The sequence below is a fragment of the Diabrotica virgifera genome, chromosome 6 (genome assembly GCF_917563875.1).
Source record: "Diabrotica virgifera virgifera chromosome 6, PGI_DIABVI_V3a".
Classification (NCBI taxonomy): Eukaryota; Metazoa; Arthropoda; class Insecta; order Coleoptera; family Chrysomelidae; genus Diabrotica; species Diabrotica virgifera.
In genome coordinates this window covers 254226772-254239708 of record NC_065448.1, presented here as the reverse complement: position 1 = coordinate 254239708, position 12937 = coordinate 254226772, and the positions used below count along the sequence as shown (strand labels likewise).

Sequence of the window (12937 nt, the reverse complement as noted above, 5' to 3'; positions counted from 1 at the left end):
TAAAAATGATGGTGTATCACAGATTTAAAATGAGTTTATCTCGAAAACGGTTGAGTTTAGGGAGATGAAAGAAGTATACCTTTTGTAAGTAAAACTAATAAGAGAATAAAAATTTTAATGTCAAAATTATACAGAGTGAGGGATAAAAAAGTTGAACGTAATAAATGAGTGCTGAAAGGCGTACGTGGCGCCCTCTGGGCAGTACATAATTTTTGGTAGAGAATTTTGTTTTCTCGATCCAAAAAAACCCCCCATAACAAATTTCATGTTGTTATCTCATACCTGTCAGGAAATATTCAATAATAAATAAAAAAAGTTTAACTTTACCACCCTGTATTTTTCTTAATATCAACATTTTATTAAAGTAAGTTGGGTTAAATCGTAATATTTTAGAGTGTAGAATCTACTGTTTCTTTTTGTACAATTATTTAAGGACCACCCTGTATAAAGTTTGCTATTCAATAAACTTAAAAAAAAAACCTGCTAGTTTTCACAATCATAAAATTGTCAGGATGACACGTTCCACAATTAAAATCACGTTCCACAACTGAAACTTCCCCTGTTCCAGTGTTCCCGTACATAAAAGTTTGTCCGACTAGCCACCGTTAAGCAATTAACAAATTTTCAGCTCGCTACTAATAAACTTTTTTTAGTACGAGGGATCCAGGCCTAAGTAGTTGTGCATTAATTTCGTTATTGCGTATTGAATAAGAGAGTATGAATTTATATTGATTTTAAGAAAACGTTTTATGTTTTTAGTAAAGTACTTAGATCCTTTTTTTATAATATATAAGAGAATTTAACTTTTAAGGACTTTTAATTTAACATGTTATTTTCATTGGAAGCAAACAGTTGGTATGGTGTAGTCTACATATCTCAATTGTTTACATAAATTCGAAATTCCGTTGATTTTAATGCCTGCATCTTGATCTAATGCTTCTAGGAAGATAAAGTTGCAGTAGATGTTAAAAGAAAGAAGTGATAAAATACACCCCACCCTCACTCCACTTATTACCACTGCTTGCTTATAAGTGCGTTTTTATCTTTTAACTTTTTATTTTGTTATTGCCATATTATGAATCCATTTAAAAATTCCTATATAAACTTACGTGCATAGAAATCGGCCCACCTAAAAATTTGGTCATTTTTGAAGTCTCGTATTTCCTAAACTTGTTGGCCGATTTAACTGATTTTTTAAATATGTTATAGCCTTATTCTTTAACAATATTGCTGTAATAATATTATTGCTAAACAGGTAAGTGTAATTTTATACCGGGTGTAACAATGATAGTGTGTTTTTTTCTCAAAGTTCTGAACACCCTGTGGAATATTCTAGCGTATATAAAATATTGTAATTAAAACTCAACTGTAGCCTTAGGCTTTCTTAACATTTTGCTTTTTGATTCATTCGCTTATGTTGGATAATAAAAAAGTTAGGTATTTTAACAACTAGCAACGTTCTTCATCAATACAGGGTGTTTCAAAATAAGTGCGACAAACTTAAAGGGGAAATTCTGCATGAAAAATAATGACCGTTTCATTTATAAACATATGTCTGCAAATGCTTCGTTTTCGAGATATGGGATGTTGAATTTTTTTGAAGTTATACTTCTTTACCGGCGATAGAGGGTGATTTTTTTATATGTTAAAACCTATCAGCCCGGCGCATGCGCATTATAACTTTGTTCTGATTGGATGTTCAAATGACATGTCAAAAATTATCCGATATGGCAGCTGTGGTTTGGAGGTAAAGGTAAAGGTAAACAAATGTATAATATATTAGTTTTATTGTTGTGAGGACAGAAACAAAAAAGTTTATAATATTGTAGTGACTTTTAAATAGTTTTTAAAAGCAACAGGTACGTAATAATTGTTAATGTATCATGGGTATAAACCTACCTATTTGATCTGTCAAAATACATAGTATGTAATACTTTTATTTATATAATTTGATTACCATCAAAATTTCTATCAATATTCACCTAATATATTGGTTTTTTGCTCTATGTTTTGTTCTATTTTTTCAATTCTAAATCATTTCAATTCAAAATTAAAATAATTTGATCAATTTTCAAAATATCAAAATATCACAAGTTTAATCCGTTTAGTTAGTCGATCTTCGTAAATAATGACACATAGTGTCCGTGGCTAAGCGGAGAAGGCGAGTGAATTCCAATGCCAACCGCTCTTATCAGCGCTGGTTCGAGTCCCAATAGAAACTTTCTTTTTTGTTTTTTTTAATACATTTTATGATTGTAAGTATATTTATTATATAATTGTATTTTCAGAAAATACGTATTTAGTTAAAAAAATTTTCGACAATTAATTTTCAGACATCATTTGTGGCTTGTTTAATGTGTTTGTGTGTGTTTTATTCTTTTATTATTTTAATTTTTGGCACTGTTCTAATAAAAATGTTTGAGAAGTAGTAAGTGTAAATTAGTTTAATATTTAAACAAAATATAAATAAAAAGTATATTAATTTCGTTTAAATCATATAATAGAAGTATAACTTCTTACGTGCGTACAAAGTACACACACATTCTTTTTTTACAAACTGACGATTTATTTACTGCTCTAAAACCGGTTGAGATATGCAAATAAAATTTGGTGGGTTTTAAGAGGTAGTTATTGCGCATATTTGACATACGATTAGGAATTTTATATTCACCATTGGCGTGCATACGTATCATATTACCCGTATGCACGCCAATGGTGAATATAAAATTCTTAACTGTATGCCAAAAAATGCGCAATAATTACCTCTTAAAATCTACCCAATTTCATTTGTATATCTCATGCGGTTTTAGAGCAATAAATAAATCGTCAGATTGTACGAACAAATTCAACATCCCGTATTTCTGAAACGAAGCATATGCAACCATATGATTATAAACTTAACGGTCATCAATTTTTCACGCCGAATTACGCCTTAAAGTTTGTCGCACTTATTTAGAAACACCCTGTATTGATGAAGAACGTTGCTAGTTGTTAAAATACCTAACTTTTTTATTAACTAACATAAGCGAATGAATCAAAAAGCAAAATGTTAAGAAAGCCTAAGGCTACAGTTGAGTTTTAATTTCAATATTTTATATGTGCTAGAATATTCCACAGGGTGTTTCGAACTTTGAGGAAAAAACATACTATCATTGTTACACTCGGTATAAAATAACACTTACCTGTTTAATAATAATATTATTACAGCGATATTGTTGAATAATAAGGCTATAACATATTAAAAAAATCATATAAATTGGCCAACAAGTTTAGGAAATACGAGACTTCAAAAATGACCAAATTTTTAGGTGGGCCGATTTCTATGCACGTAAGTTTATTTCTTCGGTAAATATTACGAAGTATTTTGTTATTAAAACTATTATTATCATTTTTTCAACCCATCTTCACCGCAAAATCGATTGTGTGGTGGTTCCCCATTCATACTTCCACATTACCATTATAATAAAAAAGCTGCCACTCAATTGCACTTTTGCTTCGCATCAGAAATTCCCCTTTAGCGACATATTGTAACTAAACAGGGTGATTCCTTTTTATTATTTTTAAAAATAAGTAATATTGGCAAGTCCTTAAATATTTTATTTAGTCAATATATTCGATTAAAACTTACCTTTTGTTGAATCTCCTTTGTCTCATTTTACAAGTAATTTGGCAGCAGATTGATTTACCTTAATTAAGACCTTAACCTGCATTATAGAAAAAAACTTCCCAATTCGCTTATAATATCTCATTAACTTAGCTACTGATATAAATTTAGGTTTATCCCTCTCATCCAACGTTACAGCAAATTAAGTTAATTTTATATCGTATATACCAAAACAACTTGATAGTAGTAGAGTTCTATTGGGTAACGCCACACGTTGTAATAGATGGTAACGAAAAGGCAGATAGTCTAGCTAGATCCGCAGTAACCATCATCATCATCAACCCGTACGCGTCCACTGCTGGACATAGGTCTCCCTCAGCTCTTTCCATTCATCTCTATTTTGTGCGGCTTGCATCCAGTTACCGACAACATGTTTCAAATCATCGGCCCATCTGGTTAGTGGGCGTCCTCTGCTCCGTAGTGCTTCTTCTCGCGGCCTCCACTCGACAATACGTTTTGTCCATCGGTTGTCTGGCAATCTGGCGACGTGTCCTGCCCAATTCCACTTAAGCGACGCGATTTTTTCGACAGCGTCTGTTGTTTTTGTTCTACGGCGTATTTCTTCTTTTGGGATTCGGTCTCTCAGGGAGACACCCAACATCTGGCGCTCCATAGCCCTCTGAGTTACGCGAATCTTGTTCACTACCTTTTTTGTTAGTGTTAATGTTTCGGCTCCATAAGTGAGTACAGGCAACACACATTGGTCAAAGATTTTCCTTTTGAGGCATATGGGCAAGTCCGATTTAAATACATAGTTAAGTTTACCAAACGCTGCCCAGGCTAATCCTATGCGACGTGGGAGTTCGCACGTCTGGTTATCTCGTCCCAACCGAATTTCATGTCCTAAGTACTTATAAGATGCAGTCTGCTCAATATCCATTCCATCAACAACAATATTACGATTTAGCACCAGATTAGTCATTATTTGCGTCTTGTTGATATTAATCTTTAGTCCGACCTCTAAGGAAGCGTAATATAATTTGTTCAACATTATTATTGCATCATCCATACGATCGGCTATAAGGACAATGTCATCTGCGAATCTCAAATGACTGAGCTTCTCTCCATTTATATTGATACCATATTCGTTTAGATCTGCCTTCTTAAATGTGTGTTCTAAAAGGGTTGTGAACAGCTTTGGTGAGATGGTGTCTCCCTGCCGTACTCCTCGTTGTATACAGAATGTATTTGTTTGTTGTTCAGTCTTACGCTAGCCGTTGCCGTTTGGTAGCTATATTTGATCATGTTAATGTAGCGATGGTCTATTCGGCATTCTGTCAATGCTTTTAACATTTTCTGCTGGCTTATGGTATCAAATGCTTTCTCGTAGTCCACGAATATCAGTGCCAATGGTTTGTTGTATTCCGCAGACTTCTCTATTAGATTTTTTATTACCAGTAAGTGGTCGTTAGTGCTATATCCAGATCTAAATCCAGCTTGTTCTCTAGGTTGATAGAAGTCTAACTTAGCCTCCAGTCTTTTTTTGATAATTTTTGTGAAAAGTTTATATATGTGTGATAGCAAACTGATAGGACGGTAGTTTTTCAGATCTGTTATGTCACCCTTTTTGTGTAATAAAACAATGACTGCATTGTTCCATTGAGAAGGAGTTTTTCCTTGGTAAATGCATTGGGTGAAAAGTTTGGCCAAAGCCTGGATAATTTTATTTCCACCTTGTTTGATTGCTTCGATTACTATTCCGTCATCGCCAGGGGATTTATTATTAGTAACCAGTACAGCCATATTAGTGGAAAATCTAACGATGCATTTATATTCAAAGCCTTATTTAAAAGCACAATTGAACAATTGCACAATGTTAGGCAAAACCAACGGAATAGAAGAAACACTAAATTTATAAGGAATAAACTTCTGTCTTCCCTGAAATTTCTGGTCTTCAAAGAGACAACATCAAGTCCTCATATCACGTCTTCTGCTGAACAAGGAAGAGGAACCAGTATGTCTTTGTAAATATAAAGTGATAGTGAAGTAAATTTTGATCGACTCCTAAATATAGTTGAATGACTGTATCACCAGCTTCTAAAAACATTAAAATAACTTACCTAGAGAATATAAATACCTACATAGCTGACCTAGAAAAATTCTTAAAATACATAAATATTTTTAATAGATAAAAAACACTTTAAGATTTAATTTCGTTTTAGAGACTACCATTATCTATTTACGGACGTTTCATCCTTTTGGATTCCTCAGAACAGCACGTGGTGAACTCAGAATTGAAACAAAATATAACTATCTTGTAAAGGAAAATAATTTGCAAAATAACACAATTAGGCGAAGCAATAAAGCACTAAAATCGGCCTTACTTCCGAAAAAAAAAAACGACTAGACGGATCTTCATAATTATTTTTGCATTCGATTCGTGAATGCACCAGGAAAGTTTGTGACCCCGACCTATGAAATAATATTGAAAAACTGCATACAAAAAATGCATTCTTTTTTTTTAATGGCTTTGACAGAGCCAATTAGCCAGACTATTTGTGTTTTTTTGTATGGTACTACAATAACAATTTTAAGTTAATATCTAAGCCTACTTATTATCTAAATTTACAGAGTGTTATACTATATTAATGGATATATTTTTCAATTTTGTGTAATATTTTTACAATTTTATAATTTTATTATCTAAGCCTATTTAAAATTTAAATTTACAGGACGTTACATATTCGTAAAGACATTGTAACGTCTGCTTATTTTTTGGAAAAAGAATTTCGTTTAAATTGACAGGTAAAGGACAATTTAGATCAATTAACTTTTCATACATTACTTTAATATTTTGTCTGTACAGTCCACACTCCAATATGAGGTGCTGTAGATCTCCCATTCCACCACAGGCGCAATATGGGTTATCACTGATACCTATGCTGTGTTTGTATGCTGGGGTTAGTGCGTGATTTGACCTCATTCTGTTTATTGTTTTTATAAATAGCCTATTTGATTCTTGTTTAAACCATCTCTCATTGGGAATTAGTGGCTGGCAGTTTCTAAAATTTATTCCCGTTGTACTTTGGTTATATACACGTTGCCAATTTTGTTTGCAATGGTTTTTACTGATATTATCTATATCGGTTACTGGTAGAAGTATGTTGCTTATGTTTTGTTTGGTTAAAGCTGCAGATTTAGCTAATTTGTCTACTTCTTCATTTCCTAATATTCCAGAATGTCCTTTCACCCAACAAATAATAATTGAACTGCCCGAGGAAGTAAAATCATAATATATACTCTTAATTTCTATCTCAATTTGGTTTAGATTTTTTGTCGATTGGATAGAAGTGAGTTTGTCCACAATATTTCTACAATCGGTGAAAATGATATAATTGTCCATACCAACAGAGGCTATATATTTTATCGCAAGTAATAAAGCTGATAATTCGGCAGTATATATTGAAGCTTCATTAGGCAATCGGCATGATTCTTTGTATTCAGAATTCCAGTGATATATTGCACATCCGGTTTTATTTTGAATTTTGGAGCCGTTTTGAATATTGCCTGAAAGGTTTGAATCCATGTAGTTTGTTTGTATTACCTTGGAAAAGAGAGTTTCGGGAGAAATGCATTCTTAAAGTGCATCTCAAACAGACAATAAAAAAAATTCAGAACTCGTCAACTAACGGCGGAAATGAGTTTAATTTTGTTGTTCTGGGATTTTTGGCGTCGCTGAAAACGAATATGACGTCGTAAGTAATCTCCGGAGTACCTGGTGCTCAGTGTATCTACTGTGCATTAAAAAATTAGTCAAAAATCATTACTCGGTGGGCTTTTAGGGTCACTAACGACTAATATGACATCCAAAGTGATCTCCAGAGTACCTGATGCCCAAGGTACCTACTGTTTACCTCGTCTTCCGGAGTTTTCGGCAAATTCATTACAAAATTAGTCAAAAATCATTAGTCACGAGATAAAAAGTAGATACCCTAGGCACCACGTACTCCGGAGATCTCTTCCGATGTCATATTTGTCGTCAGCGACACTAAAAACCCCTGAGTAATGATTTTTGACTAATTTTTTAATGAATATGCCGAACACTCCCGAAGACGAGGTAAACAGTAGGTACCCTGGGCACCAGGTATCCCTGAGATCACTTCCGATGTCATATTCGTCGTTAGCGACCCCAAAAACCCTCCGAGTAATGATTTTTGACCAATTTTTTAATGAATTTTAATGACGAGGTAAACAATAGGTACCTTGGGCACCACGTACTCCAGAGATCACTTATGACGTCATATTCGTTTTCAGCGATCCCAAAAACCCCAGAGTAACACAATTGAACTCATTTCCGTCGATAATTGACGAGTTCTGATTTTTTTTTTATTGTCTATTCGAGATACACTTTAAGAATGCATTTTTTTATGCAGTTTTTCAATATTATATCATGGCTCGGGGTCATAAAGTTTCCTGGCGCATTCACGAATCGAATGTAAAAAGAAATATTAACCCTTAACTGGTCCGGCGTCGTCTGACAGACGATTCAATAATTTTGATTATTTTTTATTGGAAATTGGCACCACCCACAGGCAAGTAGTTCTATCTAATCCTTAAACTATTGGAGCTTGACAAGTGGGTGTATTTGAGACAAGTTTCTCTCAGTTCCTAAAAAGTTATCGCAACAGTTAGGTTGAGAGTAGTTCCTCAGACGACGCCGGACCGTTTGTGTCACTTTTTTGTGTTCATACTGGGAGTTCAAGAAGAGCAAGAGGATGTTTTTATTTTAGAAAAAGCGCAAGATTTGCAGTTTATGTCCTTGTAGAAAGCGCAGGATGACAAAATACCTGTGCTTGAGTTGCAAAAAGCCTGTTTGTTTGGGATGTATAAAAGCACTACCTATGTAAAAATTGCATATAAAATAGGTAAAGTTTGACTGATGCTGGAAACAAACATTTTTGATCGATTTTTATTTTACCTAGTTTTTTGTTTAGTGTGCAGTTTGAACATCTATCCTAGCAATACATTTTTTTTCATGTTGTTTTTTATATTTTTTTTATTTACTTTACAAAACTATGTACTTTTTCACAAATATTTGTGCGGATTTCAGTTATATTTTAATATTTTTTTCTTAACAAAAATAATTCCCAAATCTAATACGTTCACTTGTATATAAACATATCAAGGTATGTTTGTAATATTTATTCTTAATAAAAAAATTATTTTCGAGTGTTGTTTTGCTTTCTTGAAAAGAGTAGTTTCGCAGACGACGCCGGACCAGTTACGCTACTGCTACAGTACCGGACCAGTTAAGGGTTAAGATCCGTCTTGTCGTTTTTTTTCGGAGGTTCAGTGCTTTATTGCTGCGACTAAATTAATAAAAGCAACGAAAAATCTAAAAGACTCAAGTACTTAAGTTAACTTACGTTGGAAAACAAAATTATCGTTACACCTGAATCCGATCCTTCTATAATTTACAAGGCATACGGACGATAACTATTTATCTAGGGAATCTACAATATGCATTCCACAATATAGCAATTTAACTCTGCAAAAATCTAGGAATTTTGATTCCTAGTATTCAATTTCTTAGTAAACGAAGGTAGTGAAAGACAGTTTAAGATTTAATTAATTTTAGAGACCACCACCATCTGTTTAGGTATGCTTTGTTCTTTTGGAATCCTTAGAACAGCCCGTGGTGTGCTCTGACATGACAGTTAGATTTGGTTTCTATTTAGAGCACACCACTGGTTGTTTTGAGGATTCCAAAAGAATAAAGCGTACTTATTTAATGATACGCCGCGAGCAGCGCATCGACAGATAGATCCGTGGGAGTTCCACTATCCGCGCAACACGAGACCCCACTTATTTCCACTTCTCCAAAACAGCCCAGGCAGAGAGCATACTTAAGGAGGCCGCCAAGCGCCAAGCAGAGATTCTTCAGTCTTGAAGCGACAGCTCTGGAATCCAACGCCAGCTAAGCGAAGTGAGCGAGGCAAGTCGGCTTGAGTAGCGAGGTGCACAGTTTTGACGTAATTCGCATACTCGTAATTAAACGGTAACCGTGCAGTGAACGTGCTCCCGATAAATTATTAATATTTTGATCGCGTGACTGTTTGTATCTTACACTGGAGTGAGGTGTAATAATATTCCGTTTTGTTATTAATTTTGTTTTCTTTTGCAGACGTCTATCCAGTTAAACTTCCCTGCAACGGGGTAATATATAGAGTATATAAGCTTAAACTTAAATTTCCGTAACCACATTGGATCTTGACCTTGGTTAATACCTTAAAAATTCCCTTTCCTGGATGTCAATGTTACTGACATTTGAAGTATTTCAACTTCCTTCTAAATCATTGACAGACTAAACGTAGTTCAATGTAGACCTAATAATAAAAAATCTCTTAATTAATGGAGTAGAGCATCATGTACCTAGTACTAATCCGTTGGCATCCAATGTAAGCCAAATTGTTTAACAGATTTCACCATGTAGTTAAAACATACATCTTGACCAGTGTTTGGCATTGTGGCTATTTAGCAAGGACAGAGAGTAAGTAATCGTAACCACACTTTTCAATTTTTAACATTCAAAATTTCACCCTTTTCAATTTTACTAAGTGAGATTACTTACTTTTACGTTCACTGATGATGGACTGATAAGTCCGAAAACGTTTTGAACGTAATCCGTTTGGATTTTTAAAAATTTTTTAGAATTTTTATTAAATATACCAACTACACTAGGGAGTTTTACTTCATGTTAATTTTATTTAACTAGATGGTATACAGCCAACCTTCGGGTATTATCCCGTTTTATTTTTTAAAATTAGTTGGATACTAGGATTTTTATCTAGATAAAATGACGTGTTGTGAAATGAATATTGTAAATTCTCCATGTCTATCCATTTATCGTCCATATACCTTATAAATTATAGAAGGATCGGAATGAGGTGTAACCAGAACTATGTTTTCCAGTGTAAAAAATCTTTCATTCTCCTCTTCTTTAGATTTCTCCTTGCTTTTAAAAAGATGTCAATCATTTAATTTTTTATCAAATTGAAGAGTCTCAAATGCAAAATTGACCACTCAATAAAATTAAAATTGTAAATAGTTATTTAAATCTGAGACTCTTCGTGTTGAAAGTTCTTTCTGGTACATCCTTAACCTGCGACTTTTACAATTTATATGACCGCAGACGACGAATATAGAAAACAAAAAAGACTCCTTGCAATCACATTCCATTTTCATTCGTCTAGGAAAAGACAGAAGAGGAACTTTCTAGTACTCAAATCTGAGTAAAGATAGAAAAGTAAATAGATGGTTTTGCTTGTTTTCGATTCAGAGGGTTGCACAATCGCTGGACAGCTGTTTCCACCATTGTAGGCTTCCTCAAGGAGTGCATGCTAGCGCTGTTGAGGAAGCCTGAAATGATGGAAACAGCTGTCCAGCGATTGTACAACAGTCTGAATAGAAAACAAGCAAAACCATCTATTTACTTTTAATTTTTTATACAAAAATCAAACTATGTCTCAAATATCCTGTGTAAACAGGACTGCCCTGTATCTACCACCAAATTCCCCGCTATATGACCTTACAGGCAACTTCATTTTTATGTGTCGTTTCAGGTATAGACCGCTCGTACAGATCGGACGATACAGAAGACGCCGTGACAACAGATAATCCAACCACCCCCTTTCCCACTCCGCCCCCGACGTTAGTGTCACCCCGGTCGCCCATTCCTCTTCATCGACAGGCTTCACCTTTCCCTTTGGAGAACACCAACTCGAGAAGGATGCATTATCAGACACCTCAAGATAGGCTGAGAGGGAATAGCGGTAAGTGAAAGGTTAATAACAGACACGGATATAGGCGATGATCTATCGAATAAAAGAGACCAGTGCAAAGATAAAAGTAGACTGGTTGGTTAATAGATACAATTCCGGAATATTATCTTTTGGGTCCAAGGGGAAATAAGAGGTTTATAAAACTAAAATAAAATAAAATAAAACAATAATGTAATTTTCCTTACTGGAGCCTTAATATGTATTAGTAAAAAATTAATGAAAATCCTTGATATTAAAAAGACACTTCATGGCTATATCAGAAAATGTTTTTGAAATAAAAATTTCATTTCAAAAATTTCAAACTCGAATACAACATTCTTTAAAAAATCATGTTCACTGTCATGACTATTAGATCATCTTCGACTTTTATGTGAGATAATTTAAACCAGTTGAATATCCTTCTAAAAACGCTTATCTATCCATACTTTTAAAATAGTACCAATTTTATTTAGGGATCTTTCATCTAAATTGACCATATTGATTGTTCTCAAATATTGCAGTCTCACATAATTTCTTCTGTATTGTTCAGTATAGATCCTTCTTCAGTATAGATTCTTCCTTTTCTCTTCCTCCTCCATCTTTTTTTTTCTATGATTCTTCTTTTCCTGCTATCCACACTCTTTCAGGTGTCACATGTAATTCCGATTTATCAGTTTTTATCCATTTTTCCACTGTCTTCTGTTCTTTGCTAATTCTTTCATCTTCTCTACAGTTTTTCCTCTTTACCATCCATGTTATTTTATTTGATCCAACCACTTTTTCCTGATCTGCCTCTTAATCTTTTTCGTTTACTTCCCCATTTCCATTATTCTCTTTACCAGTCCAGCTTAATCCACTCATACCAATCTTCCCATGTGACTGAACCGATTTGTTTCTTTTTGATTTTTGCCAATATTGCTTATGAAACAATGCTATTTGCTATGTATATCGTCACTTTTCACGGTGTCCCACTTAGTGTTGACTGCTACTTTCCTTATACAATATGTCCCTGTAAGTTGTATCCATATGGAAAACTTTTTTATTATTAACTTTACGAAAAAAAGTTATTCTTTATAAAAAGTTCTGCATGGCCCAAAACCCAAGATTCAACCATCAGTTATCAAATTTTATGAATGTTATACGAGTATGTCAAAAATTTTGAATGTCATTCAAGAGTAAAGTAGCTTTATTTTTCACAATATGGAAAATTGCTATTACGAAAAGTTGCTTGGAATTAAAAACTATATTATATGCAATTACATCTTTATAATCGAAAAAAAAATTTTGAAAAATTATGGATAATAACATTATTTTCAGTTATTTCAATTCTTTTATTATTAATTTTGCAAAAAAAGTTATTCTTAATAAAACGTTCTGGATGGTCTAAAACCTAAAATACAACCAATACTTTACATAATAACAATTTTCGATATTTTGAAAAATAAACGTATTTTACTCTTGAGCGAAATTCATATTGTTTGACATGCCTCGTGTAAAATTGATAAAATTTTAC

At 33.6% G+C, this 12937-nt stretch overlaps 1 protein-coding gene across 1 annotated transcript in view; it reads left to right on the top strand.

Moving 5' to 3' along the window:
* The window catches only part of LOC114327337 (uncharacterized), a 757805-nt gene that overhangs the window by 729981 nt on the left and 14887 nt on the right, over nt 1-12937 (top strand). The window contains exon 5 of the mRNA XM_028275925.2: nt 11227-11436. Coding sequence (XP_028131726.2) covers nt 11227-11436 — 210 coding nt within the window. The remainder of the gene's footprint in view (nt 1-11226; nt 11437-12937) is intronic.